Source organism: Seriola aureovittata, chromosome 21 (assembly GCF_021018895.1).
Source record: "Seriola aureovittata isolate HTS-2021-v1 ecotype China chromosome 21, ASM2101889v1, whole genome shotgun sequence".
Classification (NCBI taxonomy): domain Eukaryota; kingdom Metazoa; phylum Chordata; class Actinopteri; order Carangiformes; family Carangidae; genus Seriola; species Seriola aureovittata.
In genome coordinates, this window is record NC_079384.1 from 5,173,368 (window position 1) to 5,195,926 (window position 22,559).

General features: G+C 43.3%; 1 protein-coding gene and 1 long non-coding RNA gene across 2 annotated transcripts; one reads left to right on the forward strand and one right to left on the reverse strand.

Moving 5' to 3' along the window:
• Positions 1-12,835: 12,835 nt before the first annotated feature.
• LOC130162842 (uncharacterized) lies at positions 12,836-13,860 on the reverse strand. Its single transcript, XR_008826310.1, has 2 exons — positions 13,724-13,860; positions 12,836-13,143 (listed from the first exon to the last, which is right to left on the reverse strand). It is a non-coding gene; the product is annotated as an uncharacterized LOC130162842 (long non-coding RNA).
• Positions 13,529-16,871, forward strand: LOC130162841 (transcription factor Sox-9-A-like). Its single transcript, XM_056366676.1, has 3 exons — positions 13,529-14,500; positions 14,753-15,003; positions 15,229-16,871. Exons 1-3 carry the CDS (start codon positions 14,064-14,066, stop codon positions 16,035-16,037), a joined length of 1,497 nt encoding a protein of 498 aa, XP_056222651.1. The 5' UTR covers positions 13,529-14,063; the 3' UTR covers positions 16,038-16,871.
• The last annotated feature ends 5,688 nt before the right edge of the window (positions 16,872-22,559 follow it).

Genomic DNA, 22,559 nt, shown 5'->3' on the forward strand with positions numbered 1-22,559 from the left:
TGAGATTGGAAGGAGACTGTTTTCGCAGTGATAAAAATCACTTGGCACCTAGCGAGGAGCCGGCATCGCAGCGCAGGAAAGGACAGGACAGCACAGAATAGAACAGCACATCGCAGAGTAGCGCAGCGTGGCTCTGGCACCGCCTCAGTGTACACAGGCAGCGGAGGAGAGAGGACGAGCCACACATGGGTCTGAGGCAAAAATCAGACCCTGCTACTTAACCACCAGGTTAATAGGTTTCATACTTTATTTTCAGAAGGAAAAAGGTAAACACTGAAAATAAATCGAAAAATACCTTTATTTGAGAAAATCTTGTGACCATTGCAAATTCAGATGAGAACAGTAGCAGCCACTGTAAAGGCCTCGCTCATTCCATCCTTTATCTGTGCCAGACTAACAGTCCAGATACTTCTTTCTTACATATTAAAAGGAAATTTAAATAGTATGTTCAAACATTAAATAGAGATCTCCAAAGCAGGCCATTTCCATCCCACTGAAAAACGAAGTCTTGGAGATGGTGAAGTTTTGTACTTGAGTGCAACCTCAACTACCCCACAGTTCGTAAAGTAGCTAAAACACTACATGCTGCTTACATGTAAGTGCATTTATAATAATGATCCAATAAAATAATATAGGCTATAGAATATCAAGGCAATATTTCTGCATAATAAGTACTTTTACTTTTGATATTTAAATTTTTCTGTCTACTGTTTGCTAACATTAGCCACAATTAGCCACTGGTCATACCAGACCAAGTAGGGCTGTGGCAGCAAAATCGGTGAGAGTATTGAACTAAGCAAAGTTGTGTTTAATACCTTATGAATTCAACTTTTCATTTGTAACAAGAAAAACTGTGTCAAAGTCACAAAATCTTTCTGACAGTACATTATGCTGATGATACTTCTGCACTTTTGCTTGAAGAATTGTAAAACAGTATTTTTACGTGGCGCGACTGCTAGTTTTACTTATTCCACCACTGGCAAACATACAGAAGAAATCAGAACTCCCACAATGGCTACAACTCGACCCCCTTTCTGGGATCATTTTCTCTCCTTCTAGACTTCAAGAGAGCCCGCTCTGTGTGTCCCACAAAGGGCATTTGTGCTACAAAACCCTGCATGGCTCTATGTTGTCTTATGGGAAGTTGTCTAAGCTTCCTATAAGCCTGTATTACCCAGACAGACGTCAAAAGGTTTTAGCTGGTGTTTTTCCTGTGCATTAACACTATGTAGGCAACCAAATGAGTTTATTAAAAAGTGCTAATTCCAAGCAAACATCAGTGATTGCCAAAATAAAGGTCTTTGATATGAAACAGTGCTGATATATGTTTGGCCGACGCTTGGGAATACGTCTGTGTAGGTATGCATGTGTGTGTGTGTGTCCTATACCAGCGTTACTGGAGTAGTCTGAGGCTCTTCCTCACTGCTCACCCAGTCAGCTGATAGTGGGTGCTTTTCTGCACTGTTTGCAGAAGCTTAGGCCTTGACTTCCTTATTAGACTCTTAAACTTCAGTTGCATGACAAATATAAGGCGCTACACAATGCCAAGTGCGGGCTAAAGGTGAGGGATTAGCTGCAATAAGCCAACACTTTTGCCCTCTCCACACACACACACACGGACACACACACAACGTGTAATGTGTCCTACTGGCCGTGGTAAATTGAATACTTAAGCTCGGCACACGTGGGTCTCCATATCTTCAGTCGCAGCCACCTACATCGCCGCTCGACCTGCCAAACCACACAGCTGAATGAGCCTATGAGATAGACAGAGTGCTTACTGTATGTATGGCCCTCTGCTACTCCACCGCTCACTCACCACAGTGGGCTGGTACTCGAGGAGGAGGACCCGGTGACAGGAGGGCCAGTTATGCCGTTAGCCCTGGGTCATTTGCCGCGAAAAGGACTCGGCCATTATTCAATCACGGTTTAATTCCAGTAGGTTTTTCTTCTTCTGTGTCGCGCTCTGTTGTTCTCTTTCGTTCCTCATGAAAGTGATACTTCTGTCTTTCCCTCTTTTCCCTCTGAGTGGCAATACTTGAATCCTCCGATGGCCATGCAGTATCAGTTCCTTCCTGAAACAAACTGACACTTTCTCCACCCCGTGTCCTGCTCTCTACCTGATGAGAAAGACGTCAGCGGACATTCCTGCATTCCTGGGTGTTAGATGCAGCTTTAATAACAACCCCAGAGACAGAAACATGATCGCTCTCAGTGAGTTCCTGTCTCTGTTTGACCCAGTCTTCTTCTCATTCTTAGTCTTTCTCCGTCTTTGTTTCTCTCGGCGCCACTGACTTCCCCATATAAGACAGCATGGCAGCCTACACACTGGCATCATAAGCAAAGCTAATCTGGCATCGCGACTGTACAGTGTTTACCTGGCACGCTCTTCTTCGGCGGTCACATCCGCCCACCCTCGTCACCCTTGAGTCAACATCCCCATTACTTCCCAACGCCGTCCGGTCTCCATCCAGCGTCCAAGGCCAAGTTCCTCCTGTGGCTCCCCAGAGGCGGCTCACTGGCCCTGGGTATAGTTGAGCCACGAGGCCGGGGTCAGCAGAGGTAAGAAGGAAGTAACTGGAGATTTTTAATTACGAGCCTCAGTGGTGCGATGAGCAGCTCAGCTCATGGCTCCGAGGACTGAACAAACCAGGGCTTAGTATGGTTCCTGAGTTTTACGGACTAGGCTTTAAAGCAGCACTTGGCAAAGGTTGAATGTAAAAAATACATCCATCTTTTCCGCCTAAATCACAAATTGAGGCAGCTTAAGAAAAGACTGTGCCATCCTCTGTAATTAAGACCCTGTGGATTCACCCTATTTGCCTAAATTATGGGTATGGTCACTGGCTCGAAATCTAATTGGCACACGGGAAATGTCGAATCGAACCAGAGAAATGAAAAACTGTGCCTTAACCAGCAGGAAGCCACGTGCTCAGTCCAGAGAAAGCTGGGCATAACAAACCTCCTCATTATCTCCACCTCCTTGATTTTTATCAAATTTTCTATTGGCCAGTTATCACTTGCTCGCTCACAGATTCTAAAAATAAATCTTCCATCCAACCAGCATCCATTGAAATCCATAATGATGTAGATGTGCTCCCTTCTTCGACACATCCCACCCACTTGTTGCCTCCTCACTGATCACTTGTTTTGAGGTGTTGTAGGTGTCAAATGCAGGTTGGAGCCCGTCCTAGCACACACTGTGCACACGGCAGGAAAACACTCTGGATAAGAAACTTATATTCAACTCTGTTAAAGTGAATTAAAAACTCCTAATATTCTATTTCACGACCACTCTATCACTCATTACTATCATCAAGTTTACTCCATCAACTTCTTCAAACTGGTTTTTATTGCTTAATGTTTTTGAATATCATACTAATGATTTACTTTGTCGAGGTGAAGCACTTTTGATTGACGCTGTGTTTGAAATGTGCTGTGTAAATAAATCTGCTTGCCTGGCCTTACTATCATTTCCTCAGCGCAACAATGATATCTGCAGCCTTGACATTAGTTCCTGTCATAACCTTGGATACAGTGTATTTACAGCAAATGATTTGGCAAGACTTATTTTGGCTATTTGAGAGAATAAATGGATGATTCAGTATGCTTACCAACTGTGCAGTGACTTGCACTTACAGTAAGTGAACTTTGCCTCTGGCTTCAACTCAAAGTCCCCTCAGATAAAACCATCAGGCTGATAAAAGGATGACCTCTCCTTGCCCTTTCTGTTACTTTTCCTGCTCTGTGAAGGCTACGTCAAGACTTTTTGATGGCAGGAAATCAGACTGGGCAATTTCCTATCGCCACATGTAATACAGGCGACACAGGTCAGGTCAGAGAGGGGAGAGTGGTATGACCTGCACGGGCACAGAACACTGGCACTATGCAAACAGTGGGAAGAAGTTAAATGGACCCAACTGGGCTGTCATTTTGTCTTAAAATTTCAGAGAGGACTTTTTGACTCAGCATTGCAGTCTCATTGCATCTCATTTCCTGCTTAGAGCAATGCAAAACGACTTATTGCATGTTCATGCACTGTATAACGTAAACCATTTGTTGGATTATCTTTATTCAAAGCCAATTCAAGTGCATGCATTCTTAGCCAGTAGTGGAGAACTAGAGCAGTTCATTAAGAGAACAGTAATTGAACTGGCAACATTTGCATTGCACAAACATCACATAGCTGATGTTTTAAGGGAAAGGAAACAAGGTTTCACTGCTGGTTTCAATGACTGAAACACATGTAGGGAGTTTGCAATTTCTCAGGGTGACGGTCACGTCATTTACTACGTAATACCCCTTTAAAGCCCCACCAGCCATGACCTCACAAACAATTTGAGAAATTCAAATCAAACCTCAAAAGTCAATTGTTGGTTTAAAGGTAAAGTAGAGGTAACAAGTGATTCCTGACAATGGATTTGTTGGCTGCCATCTGAATCTTATTTGGAGCGGGCATGTGCCTCATGGAGACAATCACACAGAGCTTTGTGAGATAAACTCTGCTCAGAGAAGCTTAAGTTTGGAATTAAATGATCAGGGCACTGGAGGAAGACTTTGACAATGTGAACGCTCATAAGGTGATGAGTCCAGATGTGGCAAATCAAGGCTGAACATGGTACCACAGCTGGCTTGTTTTACATCAGGAGGCTCACAAAACCAACCACACTCTTTAAGTGGCCCCAGTGCCACTGAACACACGACGCACAAGAAGTGAATCCGATTCTGCTGCGTGCTCACTCAAACACACACTCACACATGACGTAATGCTGCATTCACATTGTTTTAGTAAGTGGTCGACAGCACACCACAAGTTTATTGCTGTAAATGGGAAAAGTGTGTTAAAAGGACCCGGTGGTAAAAATTCCCAAATTTGTCTTGAAGACAAATCAAATATTGACAACATGAGCTGAGTGAAGGAAATTCATGCATTTGTGCACCTGCTGCTCTAGTCATGGAATTACTGCTTTAAGAAGTGAAATGTGAAATGAAACATAATGAAATTGGCATTCTTTGTCAATATCTATGTCCTTCAGGAGCGGTTGGAGAAAGCAACACTAATGCATACAATAAAGCTTAAAAACACAGCACTCTAATAGAACAGACACTGATTAGTAAAACCATTAAGACAGTAGCCAAGGTTAAGAAACACACTCAAGAAACAGGCAGCAAAATAATAATTGAAACATGTATAAAACATGTACTGCATCTATTGAGGAGAATAGACTTAGGACATTATGCAAAGACGTTTCCAATTAGCAGCTCACACTTTCTGCTACTGCAGCTGTTGGCTGAAGGACTGTTGTGCATTGACATTGCCCACTTTACAAGTGCCATAAAGAAAAGTCAGCTCTTTTCCAGTAGAATTTTTCTTGACCAGCTGTACTTACTTAAATACATTTTGTGGAATATCAATATTAGGAAGCAAGAGAAAATAAGATTACACAGGTGTAAAGAAAATTACCCTTTATTATAGGATCAGGTCTTTTAGCTGTAGAGTTTTTACTTGTTATAACTACCATGCCATGTTGTACGTATATTGCTAGGACTTTTAAAGAGGTATTTGTAAGACCAAACACCTGCGAAACGGCTGACAGTCGCATCATCCTCACTTGCACTTTGTGTGTAGTGCTAATTAGCAGATGCTAGTATGGTAACTGAACTACGATGGTTAACATGGTAAAGACTTACTCACCATACTGATTAGCATTTAGCTTAAAAGGAGGTGCCTACATACAGCCTCATAACGCCACTACAGCACAGTTAAACTCTATACACACAAGTCTGGACCATTATTAAGTTCGGGTAAATTGACACCTTTACAGAGCTGGACACACCGTACAGACAGAAGCTGTACTACAGATACAGAAGCTACTATGTGAAAAAGAATAGATTTTATAATGTTTTGTCTATTGGTTACATTAATGTATCTGAACAGATGCTTTTAAAATAATGTAACAAATGAAACCTCCTGTAACTGATAAGATCCAGTGAAGAAGCACTTGTAGCATAATGTGTCCGTATAGTCTGAAAACCAAAGACTCTTCTGCAGCACTAATAAGCTACTTGATAGATGCCTGTGCAGAAACTGAACAATGTTATTCCTACCACTGTTTGCCAATTGGCTTTTCTGTATGGCAACTCTGGCTTGAAATATTTATGTCATTAAAACAAGGACTAAAGTCTTCCTTTCTTTAAAAGCGCTCTTTTAATCCGGATGGCTGCGGTTAAAGCAGGATGGAGGTTTGAGTGGTGGGACGCAGCTGAAGCGAGCCAGCCAAAGCACTGAGATATCATCACCGTTTCATTAAGTACATGTCCAGGAAGAATGAAGGTTTTCTGTAGGACCACAAAACTACAAGGATGACAGCAGTGATATGCATTCATACAGATGTGGGGAAGCAGCTGTTCAAGTTGGGATTACATTTCAACATTCATCAAGGTGGATTTGTCTCAATATTATTCATGTGAGCAGAACACGACAATCTGTGTGCAAATGTGTGATCTGTAAATATAAAACACCTTCCACAAATACAAAAAACAAATATCCTGCAAATACAAACAAACATATTTGTGAATGCAATAAATGAAAAGCATTTGCAAAAGCCTTCCTCACATTTACAACTTTGTAACAAGCAGTTGTGAATCAATTTTTTATTTGTGAATCAAGAAAGCATTTGTGGATCTCAACTAAACGCTTTTGGGTTTGCATTTCACACACAGAGTCTTGAGACAAACTTTCCACCAGTCTGAACAGAAATCCACTTTCAGAAAGCACATGATCACGTGCTGACGATGCCAGTCCCACTTTTCAAAATAAGAGCACTTGTGTTGTTCATATCTGCAAGATATTTTTGTGAGTTTACAGATTCATTTCTTTTATATTTGTGGAAGGTGTTTTATATTTACAGATTACAAAGTTACACACAGATTGTTGATCTGATCACGCAAATAAGATTGAGACAAATCAACCCTTGACAATGGCTCTGTTCTAGTCCAGAGCTGCGACAGAGAGCCAACACAACACAAGCAACCATGAAAGTGAATCATTCAGCCACCTGTGCACTCCTGTTGTTGGAACATAAGATTCAGTTTTTGCAAAAAATCTTAACTCAAGGTCAATGTATAGCTTTTGCTGTTATCCACCATTGGTTGAAATGGTTAACTTATAGTTTAAGACGACTGTCAGATCCATCCTCCAGGATGTGGTTGAAAAAAAAAAAAGAAATCAGTGAATGGAGCTTGAGTTAAGATTTGCATCAAATAAGTGGCTCTGTGTCTGACTGTCTGAGCAGCTGCCGTCTCATTCAAGTCTGTGAATAAGATTCAATCTGAATGGATTTTAATGAGGTTTTTTTTTTTTTTTTTTTTTTACAATGGAATTTGGCTCAAAGTGGCCTTCATGAAAATATCCTTCACCTGACACATCTGAAAACTGCATGTTAAAAATGTTTTGTTTTTGGGTTTTTTTTAAGTGTTTAAGCAATAAAATGCATTTATTCTATGTGAGGCATCTTTGTGGTTGGAGTTGCGTGCAGCTAAGATTAGACCTGCCTCCACCTGTCGCCAAATAACCCTCAGAAACATCAAACCTTCACTCACTGTGAGGCAGCAGCTACCATGAACCGCAACTGTTAAGACAGACAGGGACCCAGAAAGGAAACCGAGCTGCTGGCCAAGACACAAGCTGTTACTGTTACAAAAGAGAGAGAACCAAAAAACGAGCTGAGGAATAATTTTAGATGTCTGCCACCCCCACCCCCCCACCCTCCCCTCCATTCCCCCACCTCACCTCACCACCTCCATCCTGCCTCCTGCACAATTCAATAAGCTGTAAAAATGTGCTGCGTTATAGTTGGACGTCCCGCGCTGCTCAGAGTAGCGTTTCGCTGCGTCAGAGGTTTTCTCCCTCAATCTCCACCCGAATCATGGGTGCTGCTCTCTGTCCAGGGAAGGAGGGAGGGAAGGAGGGAGTTTTCCAGTGGCACGAGCCACCCGCTGACAAGTGCCACCCCCCCCCCAAAAAAAACCCACCCCCTCACACACACATGCTCCGCACGCACACACACACACACACACATACTCCCTTCGCCTAAACCCAAACAACTGCTCAGCATTAAGGTGTGGATCTGTCATTAGTTAGCTTGGCCTGGCTGGGTGAGACCATTGTTATTGTTAAAGCGGGGGCTGTTTGCACAAGCCATATCTTCGGAGGGAAACAGTACTCCTCTGCGGCTTTTTCGCCTCTGCCTGAGTGGATTGGGTTTCCTCTCGCTTTTCCAAGCTCTCGTAGAGCGTGCTATGATCGGCTAATGCACATATTTTAATCAGCAACAACTCAGATTGCTGGGAAATGTGTCCAGGGGCATAAAGTGCTCAGATCTGCTTTCTACAGGATTTAGTCTGAAGGAGAGTGTCGACTCTCTAACTTTTTGGACAGGGGGATCTGGGATGATTTTCAGTCCAGGTTTTTGCTTTAGAAAGCAAAAAAAGGAGGGAAACTGAAATCTTGAATCTGGAAGTTAAGTGAAGCATAAAGAGACAGGGAGCAGGGAGCAGGGTCAGTGATGGATGGCAGACAGAGCGATCCTCCTCTGGAGTTTCCTGGGTCTTTCCTAAGTGTTGTTTAAACAGCATGAGGAGAAGAATGACGTTCAGTCAACAGACACCCGGTGCCCAGACGCTCAGATCAGAGTGGAACAAACACGCACAGGCTCAAGGCGACTATTAATCACTCTGGATCTTCTAAGAACGGCACATCACACCTACCTGCCGGCCGCAGGCACCGAGAGATGAGATGCTTCCCTCAGATTCTCTCCATCGCGTTGGTATTTGAAAACCTCTGATCCTCTCCTATTCTTACTGCCACAACTGGCCACAACTGCCACAAGCTAAAGGTCGGGTGGGTCACATAATCATCCTTTTCATTCAACACACAAACCTGTGGTAGTTCCACAACAATCAAAAAAAAACACTTTTCTCACTCTTTTTCATTGGTGTGGCTTTTTTCTCTCCGGCTGTGGCACAGGAAGAAGATGACACCACTATTCTTACAGCCGCCTGCGAGGCTCTGGCGGCAGGATACAAACTACAGATAAACTGTTCAAAAATAAGCAACCGACCCTTTTTATGATGTGACAATGCTCTGGTAGAAGTTTGGTTATACTGAGTCACAAAAACAACTTAGGTTTAAGGGAAGATCATGGTTTGGGTTAAAATTAGTATTTTCTTGAGGTACGTGGACTTCCGTTGTCATGGTTACAATAATAAAACACATGGTTATGGTTATATGATTGATCGGCTTCTCGTGTTAAAGGTCCACTGTCTTGTCGAACCGTCCATCCACCCAGACCTCCACTGCTGGCCGACTTAGCCGCTCTATAAAAACATCGTGTGACTTCCTCCTTTGCTCTCGTCAGGATCACTACAGCCACTAGAAGGCTTTGTCACCTGAACGTAAACATGTTGCTTGAGGGCATTTGCTGCAAAGATCTAATGCCGTCTCACGCAACTGCTAGATGCCGCTCAGCAATAAAACGCAACTGTGGGTCTTGATGAGTTTCTTGTACAAATGACATACGGGTTTGTTTTAGGGCTGAACAAATAATGGAAGTATTGTTAGCACCATAAGCGTTGTGGTGCTACAGAGACCACAACGAGACCACCCAAAATCACATATTCATTTTTTAAGAAAATTAAATGCAAAAACGATGGGAAGACAGTCGAGCTGTGGCTATAGATTGACAGGTATGGAACTAGGCTACAACAAAAACTTAACTAGCTCACTTTTTCTTAAGTCATTAAAGAAATACGCCACTGAAAATACAACATGCAGTGAGTATTAGATACTAATATTAGATGTCGTGAGTATTAGATACTCACTGGCTGTACTATAGGCTTAACAGAATCCAAAGGCAAGGCCTAATCCTCTTCTCTGCTGTTGATTCATACGGTCATCATGGTCGAAACACATTAAAGTCACCAATAATCACTCAGGGGCAGGTAAGTGATAATAGTGGTGCAGCAAGTTAGCAGTGAGAGTACCATCTTGAATTAATACGTAAACACAGTCTCTTTAGATTACTATGAGATTCTCGAGTTCTTCCGCTTTCTCCTGACAGTGTTTGAACGCAGCATCGTCTCTGACAGAAAACAGCAGGATTTGTGTGACATGTGTCTTCAGACGGATTCTACTCACTCTCCGGGTTGTGGTCATTATATCACAGTACCAAGTAAATTATCATGTTTAAAGTGTCAAATGTTCCCCCTTTACATTATAATGCATCTTAGAAATCTGGACACACATTTCTTACCCCTATATGAAGCCAAGAAATGCAAAGCCGTGCCGATGGGAGTCCCAAAAGAAAAGCAGACAAGAGTTTAGCAGTTGACTCCCACTGTTTGCTCAGATTTTTTACGCTGTAGCTCCAAGTCAAGATGAGAAGTTTCCCAAGGCCTCGCCCTGCCTGCCTGCCTGCCTGCCTGCCGGCCTGCCTGCCTGCCTGCCTGCCTGCCTGCCCGCCCGCCCGCCTGCCGGCCTGCCTGCCTGCCTGCCTGCCTGCCTGCCTGCCGGCCGGCCGCACTCACCATCTTTGGCCACCTAAAAGAGCACAGGATGGACGACACCATCATCCCGCAGTGGCTTCGAAACCACAGACAGATCTCCGAACAAGCTGCGCTGTCCTACACAATTAAAACGTGTTTCTTTGGTTTAAAAGCAGGCGTTTCAAAGAAGACGGTTTGTGAAAAAGTTCCAGATCTGAAGTGAAATATTCACTTTGGAGAGTTGAGCAAACTGAATTTACTGTCCAACAGTTGTCATAGGAATAATTTTCTTAGAGTCTAACTTTCCTGTGTGACATGTGGGGGAGGAGGGGGAGGAGGAGTGTGTTCAACCATATGTTAGTGTTAGATTTGTTTGTTTTTTTCATTTTTTTGCCGTTTTCTTACATTTTTGACAAGATGTCATGTGGGCGTGGAGTTCATATCTGCTGTGTGTATTTACATGTCTGTTTGAGGAATGCAGTGACGGCTGAGCAGCTGCTCTTCACCGCTGATGTACAGGGATCACTCAAAGCCTTTTGTTTTCTAACTAATTGTCTTGTTTTTCTTATTATTACTATCATGCTTCTGCTTCCAGTCACCCCCCCCCCCCCCCCCCCCCCCCCCATCTCTCCATCTCCTCCTCCCTCCTTCTTCTTGTCAGACCTCTATTAGCCATATTTGCTCGGTCAATAGCGACGCTGTGTTTTCCACCCCTGTGCCACGGCTCTGTGAGTCAATGCGTTCACGCCTGTGTTGCTCTACAAGCAAACAACGGTTGCGTTTTTTTTTAGTGGCCTTGTGTAAAGGCACGCAGCGCGCATGCGACCGCAGCAACGTCCCACGAGCTATTAACGCAGAGCCAAACTGCTCCCTTCTATTTGTGTTCAAAGTGAGTATCTTAAATAAGCATGTCTCGTGTAAATAAACTTGCAGGGGAGCGAAGGAGTCGGCGATGTTAGGCTTTAGTGTTTTGGAACCACAGGCCTAATTGGTGAGGGAGCGAAAGAGTGATTCAGAGCTTGAGCAGTCGGACTGAATGCAAACAAGAAACATAGCAACATTACAGCACCCAGAGACAGACAGAGTCATACTCTCTTTTAAACACAGAGAAAGAGAGAGAAAGAAAAAGAAAAAAAATTAAGATTTGTATCTGTGGCTTTTGGTGTCTGTATTGTGCAGCTTACGCTGGGACGGGGTGAGCGGCGGTGAAATTAGCTCTACCTGACATCTGTGAGCTATTAAAAGCGACTTCAGGTAGCACATGTTGTCCACATTAGCCTGAACTGAGATTTACATTTCCACATCTCCACAAAGCATAATAAACAATCAAAGGGGGCGTGTGCAGGCAGGTTACCATCAGTGACCACAGCAGAGCACCTCGTGTTACCCCCGGCCGGAGAGACGCACTGTGTTTGGCTGAAGAGAAAGGACAAAGAGAGAGTGTGTGTGTGTGTGTGTGTGTGTGTGTGTGTGTGTGTGTGTGTGTCTGTGTCTGTGTATGTGTGTATGTATGGAGGATTTCTGAAATCACTAAAATCACCCGCAGATGACAAACATTGATACAGTTGACAGCAGTGGTATAATTTTGATGTATTTTACTTGATTTTTTTCTATTTTCTGCAACTTTCTTCTTCTGCTCCTCTACGTTTCAAGGGGAAATGTTACTTTTCATTCCACTGCGTTAATAGTTAGTCCCACTGCTTACACTCCAGGTTAAGGTTTTATATTTAAAACATGTGATCAATTTATAAAATGTGTGTTTTCCTACGGTTTTGACTGTCCAGCTTTATGCAGAGTTGTTAAAAGAGCTGGGTTTGGACCAGCTACAACATTAAAAATGCTTCTTACATGTGTATGCATTAGTAAATATAATATAATATTCTCATTCTGATGCATAATGATAATTTACCTGTTTATTTTTCATACTTAAAGTATATTTTGCTAATAATTCTGTACTTTGAGATTAAGATTGTAGTATACGAGTATTTATATATTGTTGTACTGGTACTTTTACTCAAGTGAAGGATCGGAATACTTCTTTCAGCAGTGGCAGACAAAACAGCAAAAAATGTGAGGTGTTCGTTTCCAAAATGATTTGTAGAAAAGTAGAAAATTAAACTAATGTTCCCTTTAAACTGATACCAGATAAAGTACAACCTTTGTGGATAAATGAAAAGCATATTAACAGACTGGGTGTGCCAGTTTTGCAGGCATATTGGGAGTACAGTTTCAAATATCTGTATAATTCCAAAATGGATATAAAGTTATAAAAAAGAGTCCAAGACAAGTCTGAAAAGTGAGAACATTTTATGAGGAACATTTGGTAGAAAGGTGAGGCCAGATGCTGAGCAGTCAGCGAATTGAACAGAATCTGCCGTTCGCCTAGATTATTGCTTCTGTTGTTGGAAATGAGATGAGCGATACAAATCAGAAGCTGATGTCTGACAGCAACTGTTGCACCGCAGCAGTCTGCTGGAGCTCCCTGACCCTCCTCCTCCTCCTCCTCCTCCTCCTCCTCCTGCTCAGAGCCAGAGGTGAGGGAGGCAGGTTTGCTGGGTTTCCAGACTGTTGTCTCCCCCTATTGACAAGTTTATGTACCTGTAAGTGTGGGACCAGTGTGGAGAAAGACACAACATGTTTAAAAGTAGAAATAGAAACTTTCTGTTGAGGAGGATAAATGTAATAAATTCCACATTTTATACTGATAATCTTTCATGTGGTCGGATCTTTTATTTGCCACATTCTTTTGGCAGTGAATTTATTTCTCTTTCAGCTTTTTTCCTCCATAATAAAAAAGATCACTTTTGGTCAGAGTGTATAAATATTCCATAAATGTGAGTAGATGCTGAAAATCACTCTTTCCCTGCACAGCTTTGACATTATCTATAGGAAAATACAGCAGAATTAAACAGCATATTGTATATACTGGCTGGAGAGCAGTGTGTGTGTGTGTGTGTGTGTGTGTGTGTGTGTGTATGTGTGTGTGTGCGCTGGTTAGGAGGGGGAAAAATGGGATCAAATTCCTTTACTTTGGCGTCACATGTTGCCAGCCAATCAGGTGCGGGCTTTCCTGTGCTGCATGGTAACGCTGTTATAAGCCCGCATGCAAAACGTTTGCAGTTCAAAGCACTCACGCGTTCTGGGGATTGTACTTGGAGACTAGAAAGGAGCATTTTACCGTTTCATCCTGCAGAGTTGAAAGCAAACTCTCACCAGCTGGCTTGTTTTTGCCATTTCAAGTGCGGATCCGTTTGCAGAGAACGCACTCAGTCCCGGGAGTCTGGCAGAAGCTCGTGCGTAAAGACACTCCACTCTCCAAATCGGTTTTACGCACCGGAGCAGAGAGAGAGAGAGAGAAGGCGAGAAGCAGCTGCCGTTTTTTGTGCAGTTCTCTCAGAAAGACTTTACCCAAACTCATCCTGGCAAGGTAAAGTCACTTTCACTGGCTTTTCCTCTCGCGAGAGCACATTCATAACTACCCCGTTTCACGCGTAATTTGGCACCAAACAGTTTTTCGTATGAATCTCCTCGACCCTTACCTGAAGATGACGGAGGAACAAGACAAGTGTCTCTCTGATGCCCCGAGCCCGAGTATGTCCGAGGACTCCGCGGGCTCTCCGTGCCCGTCCGGCTCGGGCTCCGACACCGAGAACACCCGGCCGACGGAGAACGGGCTCCTCAGAGCGGACGGGACCCTGGCCGACTTCAAGAAGGACGAGGACGATAAGTTTCCCGCTTGCATCCGCGAGGCTGTGTCCCAGGTGCTCAAGGGCTACGACTGGACCCTGGTGCCTATGCCGGTGCGCGTTAACGGATCTACCAAGAACAAGCCTCACGTTAAGAGACCGATGAATGCCTTCATGGTTTGGGCTCAGGCTGCGCGGAGGAAGCTGGCGGATCAGTACCCACACCTGCATAACGCGGAGCTCAGCAAAACTCTGGGGAAACTCTGGAGGTAAGTGTGAACGCGCTGCTTTCCAGCTTTTAAGCACAGATTTAGGATGTAATGTACGTGGAATAATAAACGAGTAAAACCGAACCTTTCCTTAAAAGTATATTTCATATTTGTGTTTGAACCGCACAACTCTTCAATTTTTATCGATTAACCACTTTATTTATTCATCACTTGTTTTGAAACTGCCTTTTTTAAAGTAGCCTGCTGTGAAGAATATGTGTACAGTGCATTAATGGAACTCTTTACGCACAGACTTCTCAACGAAGGGGAGAAGCGGCCGTTTGTGGAGGAGGCTGAGCGGCTCCGGGTGCAGCACAAGAAGGATCACCCGGACTACAAATACCAGCCCCGGCGCAGGAAGTCGGTGAAGAACGGACAGAGCGAGCCGGAGGACGGCAGCGAGCAGACGCACATTTCCCCCAATGCCATCTTCAAAGCCCTGCAGCAGGCGGACTCCCCAGCCTCCAGCATGGGAGAGGTGCACTCTCCGGGTGAGCACTCAGGTGAGCAGTCCCCTCAGTGGTTACACATTTCACCCAGGGGTTTTGTGAATTCCTTCTGAGAATCCAAAAATCTTAAAAAAAAAAAAAAAAAAAAAAAAAGGTTTTATAATTCACTCTCCAACCCAAACTCAAACTCAAACATTGATTTGTTTGAAAAAGTACAAAACTAAATGAACTAGAAAGCAAAGTCTAATATGTGTCATTATTTTTTAATGTAATTTCCAGGCTCCCAGGGGCCCCCCACTCCTCCCACCACCCCAAAGACTGATGTCAGCTCAGGCAAGATGGACCTAAAGCGTGAAGGGGGCCTCCGCTCTCTGCCCGATGGCCCTGGTGGGCGCCAGCTCAACATCGATTTCCGCGATGTGGACATTGGTGAGCTCAGTAGCGATGTCATCTCCCACATTGAGACCTTTGACGTCAACGAGTTTGACCAGTACCTCCCGCCTAACGGGCACCCGGGCGTCCCTGGTAACGCCACGCCGGTCAGCTACACGGGCAGCTACAGCATCAGCAGCGGCGCCCCAGTCAGCCCGCAGGCGGGAGGCGCCGCGGCCTGGATGGCTAAAAGCCAGAACCAGCAGGGACAGCAGCAGCAGCAGCACACCCTGACCACCCTGGGGAGCAGCGGCAGCTCAGAGGCAGCTCAGGCCCAGCACAGGACCCAGATCAAGACGGAGCAGCTGAGTCCGAGCCACTACAGCGAGCAGCAGGGCTCCCCGCAGCACATCGCCTACAGCCCCTTCAACCTGCAGCACTACAGCCCCCCCCCTTCCTCCTACCCGCCCATCTCCAGGGCGCAGCAGTACGAGTACTCCGACCACCAGGGGGGCAGCACCACCGCCTCCTACTACAGCCATGCGGGGGCGGGGCAGGGCTCGGGGCTGTACTCGACTTTCAGCTACATGAGCAGCCCCAGCCAGAGGCCCATGTACACGCCCATAGCCGACAACACGGGGGTGCCCTCCATCCCCCAGAGCAGCCCACAGCACTGGGAGCAGGCTCCGGTTTACACCCAGCTCACCAGACCCTGAGCTGCCCAGCAGACTGAGAGACAACACACACACACACCCAACCATACACCCACCCACACACATACACACACACACACACACACACACACACGCACACACACACTCCAAAACACTTTACTCCAGGGCGAGTTCTTCCCCTGAATCAGACACTTGAATTCAAAGAAGAGGAGAGCTGGACTTGTGATTGGCTCACACCGTGCCTTGCTATTGTACCATGATAGAAACTATATATATATTTTTAGAGAGATGAAAAGACTTAAGAAAATCCTCTGTGAGGACTTATCGATTGTTGATATTTCAGTAGGTACTGTGTATGTTTCTTTTTGGGTTTTTTTCTTCATATGCTGGCAGTTTGTAACCCGTGGGGGTGGGGGGAGGGTCAGGGTAATTATTTGTACCTGTAGATATAAAACCAAAAGCTTTATATTTTAACCAGTTCAGCAACTAACCACACACGGTAGTGCCGTATCTGGTTCTCTGTTCGATTCCATACAAGCATTTCCGTTTGTTTTGTTGTTGCTTTCTCTTTTCTGTGCCAATCAGCAAGTATGGTTTGTATTTAAGCTGTTATGCTGTTTTTTTTTAGTTATGCTGTGTCATGATCATTGGAAAGGCTATTAGGCAATACAGAGAACGAGAGAGAGAGAGAGACAGAGGGAGAAAGGGAGAGAGAGACTTGGTTTCATAATGTTGTGTTGTCTTGTTACGTGGAGACTGCAGCCCCTTTCCAACCATCCGTGCCTTGGATTTTACATTTTCTCAAACTTTTTCTGTGTGTGTGTGTGTGTGTGTGTGTGTGTGTGTGTGTGTGTGTGTGTGTGAGAGCGCTGGCCACAGCTGAGATTACACTTACCGTCTAACAGCGTGTGTTTGACAGCTACAGGAAGTCACCTTTGACCCCTTGGGTGTCCCCTGCAGTCTCCCACCATGATGGTGTCCTCAACACCCCCCCCCCCCAGGTCAAAATCCAGTTTGAAAACTTTATTTATTTATTAGCTTTAATTTTATTTCAAAGTAATTATTTTGCATACTATTCTTCTAAGTAATGAATTGTCCTCTTTGCAATGTAGACGGCATATAATTTCCCCTTTTTTTTATTTTGGATTTTAAACCCAGGGGGTACTTAGACAAAATGGTACACGCTGTAATCGTCTTTTTTTTGGTTTATTTATCTTATCTAAATGTCTTTTTTAAGTATGTATTTGCATTTTTCTGAGGGTGTATCTAACAAAAAGTGTACGGATTATTTGTTATTTGTGAATTTCCTTTTGTTTGACTTTAAACTATGGCTGAAAGAACTGGAAAATGCTATCTCAGTTACAAGATTTTTACAGTTGTTCTGTTTGGCTTTTTTTTTTGTTGTTGTTTGTGCGATCACCAGAGGGACCGTCCTTTCTTTCTGCTCTGTAAGCTCCACTTCCTTTTCTCTCAGTATCAAAGAACTGATGTTCCCAATACTCGTTTTTTTTTTTCTTCTGCGATCTTCCCATGTATTTGTACCATCTTCAAAGAATCTTTTGTATATGTATTTGCAATAAAAAAAGAAAATGCTATTAAAAAAACAAAATGAAGTCTGTCATTTATCTTTCAGGATAAACATTCAGTTATGCAGCATCACTGTGCTCAACAACATCACACTGAACCACCTTTGACTAGATAGTAGTCCGAGTGTTTCCTCAAGCCAGAGTCAGTGAAAGGGTTAAAAGAAGAGAAGCCAAGAAGCAGGACGAGTGTTTGTTTTCCCAGAAGCCTTGTTTTTTTTTCCCCCCCTGCTTTTATTTTCTTCCTGCCTCTCCGCCCATCAGCTGGTAGCAGCAGGGGGTTGTGGGGCTCTGGGGGACGTGGATGGGGGCACTCAATATAGCAAGTTTTGTATATTGAGTATATTTCAATAGTGAAAAAAAGAAAAAGATGGGTGGACATGTCCCGCTTTGATAAAATCCTGGTGGGGGGGGGGGGGGGGGGGGGGGGGGGGCAGAGATTAATACAAACAAGTCCAAACTCAACACAGACTTTAACCTACAGCTTTGAACTGCCATTAGCAGTAACTCAAAATGCACAATGGTCAGACTAGAAATGTCAGCTCAGGCTGTTTTTATTAGTTTCTGAAAGCTGATACGTGGAAAATACACAGCGTGAGCAGATATGGACGCAATTACTTACACACACAATCTAATGCAATCCAGTGCACAAGGCAATCAATAATTATGTCTCCCTCTTCTCAAAGACTTGGTCCAATAAAAGTCCAAGAAAAGTTATAGTGGCTTCTTAAACTTGCATTGCTACGAAGACTTCGATTTGAGAGTTTAATAAAAATTTGCTGGATCTTCAATGATCAATAAATCAATCAATAATGCCCCCAAAAAAATGCAGATTCCAGCTTCTCAAATGTCAGCATGTGCTGCTTGTTTCTGTTTTATATGAATGTAAACTGAATATCTCTTGAGTTTTTAACTGTCCTCTTGGGGGGTCCTGGAAACTGTGATGATTGTGATACTTTTATATAGCGGGTGATTAATTGAAAAGGTAATGAACACATTAATTGATAATGACAGAAAGCTATCAACTTAATAAGGCTCCCAAGGTGCTCGGAAACCTCTCAGGATTTCTGGCTCAGTAACTCAGGGGATCAGCATCGCGCATAAATCTCAAAATGGATCGTGACTGGAATCATTTAAAGTTCGGACTCAAACAGTTTTCCAGTGATGTGATTGTGATCAGGGTTTTTAGAGCATTTGTATTGTGTACCGTTTGTGTTTTGTTACTTTGTACAGTAAGTGTTTCCTTGTCGGGCTGTGTGTGTTTCTGTAAAGGCCTTGGACCTCGGTCGGCCCCGATGTTCGGTCCAGATTCTCTGATAATGTGAGGGCTTCAAACAGATCCAGTCTTAAAACTTTCAAACTGCTCATTTTCCTCATCAAGGTGGCCCAATAATATCAAACATGTTTTATATTTAAAATTAGGATGATTAAGATTATGATTACATGTGTCCCGGAGCAGCTGATGGCGTTCTCAAACAACAATAAACATTCTAGCCCTAGAGGCTAACGTTAGCTAGCATAATACATACTTTGTTTACCTCTGCTTCCCTCACGTGAGCTGGTGCTTTGTTCCCTGATTGCTCGCTCTGACATGACGATCTTAATAATATCCTGTAGTGTGACTGATGAGCCATTATTTTCACATCTTGTAGTGTGTGCGTTAGGCCTGGGCGATTCATTTTATTGTATTTACGAATACGATTTTGGCTTCCAACGATCTGTTACTCAAAAATGTTAACTGAGAACATATGGGAAAATAAAAAAAAAGGAGCATGTTAATTCTGCTCTTAATTTTTTTTTTTTCCTCTTACAAAATAACAAAAAGTACAGATAAGAGTAAAGTACCAGATCAATAAGCAGTATCGATAAAAGTAGTAGTACCATTATAATCTTAACAATGACCCATCCCTGTACGTCGGAGTGTGTCATCTTGAGCAGTTTGCTGGTTCAGATATTTTTCTACACACAGTCGGGAGAGACCACGCCCTGTAAATATTCGTGATCTCAATATTGATCAAAATAATCGTGGTTATGATTTTCGCCATAATCGAGCAGGCCTAGCATGCGTGCTTGAGATTAGACAGAAGAACATCTGTGAAGTTTTCAATCTGATTTCAAAATCAGATTTCCAAACTCCTTGATGAACACCAATGACTCGTGACTTCACTCCGACTTTTGATTTGAAAATACTTGACACCTCACACCAAGACCAAAGATTAAAAAGCAGCGTTTCCCCACACATTCATTTATTTGTGGCGGCCTGCCACAAATAAAGCACGCAGCAAACAGCTATGCTCGCTGCTGTAAGTACAATAAAAAGTAAAAGCCACTAAGTACTTTATCAAACCGCCATGTTTTATAGAAAAGTTATATTTTCAGCTGTTTTGTCAGCAGCCTCCCAGCGCCGCGCTGGTTGAGCTAGTGGCGCATTGTTACGACGAAGCTGAAACGAAAGCTGTCTGTATGTCGTCTAACTGATTATCCTAGTTTGCCATAAATCTTAAAATGTGGTTAATTCCTGTAAACGAAGTTACTGGCTGAGACAAACCAGCTCCTCTCTTCACCAGCAGTACCTGCAGCCAGTGAATCACACCAGCAGCAGAGGGAGGAGGACAGAGGACAGGAGGTAGGATTGATACTGACTGATGTTGCTGCTCTAGAAATATTGTATTTATAATATGAATCAGTTCTAATCCTGTTGTAATCCTGAATTTATTCTCTCTTTTTTATGATCATTTGAAAAAAAAAAACCCTTTAGTAAAATTCTTTAGTGATGAAAAGGAACCAGTAGCAGCCTGAGTCAGAATCAAATCTGCTGTTTTTCAGTTGATATCTCTCTTGTTACTTCTTCAGAGGGTTTCAGGGGATGGATGGAGAGCCTGATCATGGACCAGTCTTTCCCACTTAAGCACAGTGAGCTCTTTCCAAGAAGAGCAGCGTCCATCTCCTCACCGTCTCCCCCAACAGGCACCACCTTGTTTCAACAGATTGTATTATGTTCCCAAAGCTTGTGCTGCTTTGCACACTGCAGCAGCCATATTAGTTTTGATGGTTGTTGCACGTTATAGACATTTTAATACCCTATGAAGCAAATTTGTGATTTTATTATACAAATTACATTGACTTAACTTGATTACTGGAAAACACAGCAAGCATAATGTTCATGAATGAAAACCTTGAAATTGATACTGACTGAACTGAAGACTTGTTAAAAGCGTCAGATCTACAGACCTTGAAACTACAGCGTTGCGCAGACCTTGGACATGTGCATGACACCACAAACAGCGCTGTTTAACATTTAGGGAGCTGAAAGTGAGGAAACTTCTGAACACTATGATTTCCTCGTCACGGAACTATGGGTTTGTTCTTGGTGTCCCTTCAAGCAGAGCATCTGTTACACAACTAAAACTATCAGAACTAATTAACGACTAAAAAGCAACAACAGCGCACAGAAAACTCCATTTAATCCTTTCAGTTGTTTCTTATTAGTTTTCTGAAATATTAGATATTGAATATCTGACTGGGCACAAGCTGCTTCGACAGCAAACCCCTCCCGTCAGGTCCTTGGAGCTGGCACCCGACAAAGGTCAAGGAAGGGAAATGCTGAATGATGTCACGCTGCCTGGGGACCAAACACCATTTTCCTATGATGTGGATTATGTGTTAGGCGACACAATGTTTTCATACTCATTGGAGGCAGCTCTTGAACACTCCATTTAAGGAGGGTTGAAGAGCCCAACGGGTGAGACAGAGATGAAGCCAAGACTCACTTCGTACTGCACGACTGCTGATGGACTGTGGCCGTACAGCTTCATCCTCATGAAGAGATTTTTGGAAAGGAGAAAAAAAAAAGGGGGGGGGGGTTTCTGTCATCACAGCGATTGGATAACGAAAACAATGTTTTTGTAACTAGTCAGTTAAGAGCTATAAACATTTCTGTCACTGATAACATTTTACATTTTGAGTTCCACAGTTGGATCCGTCTGCAGGCTCTTGTCACGCACACAAAACTGTCACTGTTGCAACAGAAACAAGATACACCACACTGACAGCAAGAACACGGAAAAAGTATCAATTATGTTGTTGATAACGACAACATGTACAAGTGAGAGGTCACGTGACATGACGACATGTCATGACGTGTGCAGATGACGACATTCCGGAACAGAAAGAGCTGTCGAAGGTAAAAACACAGACAAAAGTCCACAGACCACACTCAACTACATAAGATAGAATTGGTTTTATGACAGGATTACATGATCACAAGATGCTACTGTGATCATGGTACTATGTGCAACACCTAACAATACATTACACTGAAGGTGGATCGATCCAAACAGCCCAGTGACTCATGAATCACAAAACAACTAGAATTACCGCCTCCGCCAAACCAGCTAAGTTGCAGGAAATATGGTCACAAGCTCCCCTTCCTGAGTTACAGCATGAGTGTTTTTGCAGAACATTATGATGTCATAGTGAAGTTGACCTTTGACCATTTGGATATAAAATGTCATCACTTCATTTTATCCTTTGTGTAAATTGTGTCATAATTAGCATATGAATTTGTGAGTTACAGCCAAAAATGTGTTTTGTGAGGTCACAGTGACCTTGACCTTTGACCACCAAAATCTACTCAGTTCATCCTTGAGTCCAAGGGAATGTTTGATTGAAGACGTTCTCTCAAGGCGGTCCTGAGATATCGTGTTCACGAGAATGGGATGTACGAACATGAGTACGAACGTAAGAACGAATGTAAGTACAATGGAGGGACGGACAACCCGAAAACATAATGACTCCTGTCGCTGGTTTGGAAGCAGAAAAATGACAGAAAAATTTAAACGAAATAACTAAAATCTATTTAGAATGTGCATATAAACATGAAAAGTGCCTGATAATTGTCTACACATGGTAAGTTAAAGTCCGGTAGATACTGAATATTGTCTTCTATTGATGTGGCAACTGCTTTATTGGGTTTGAATAG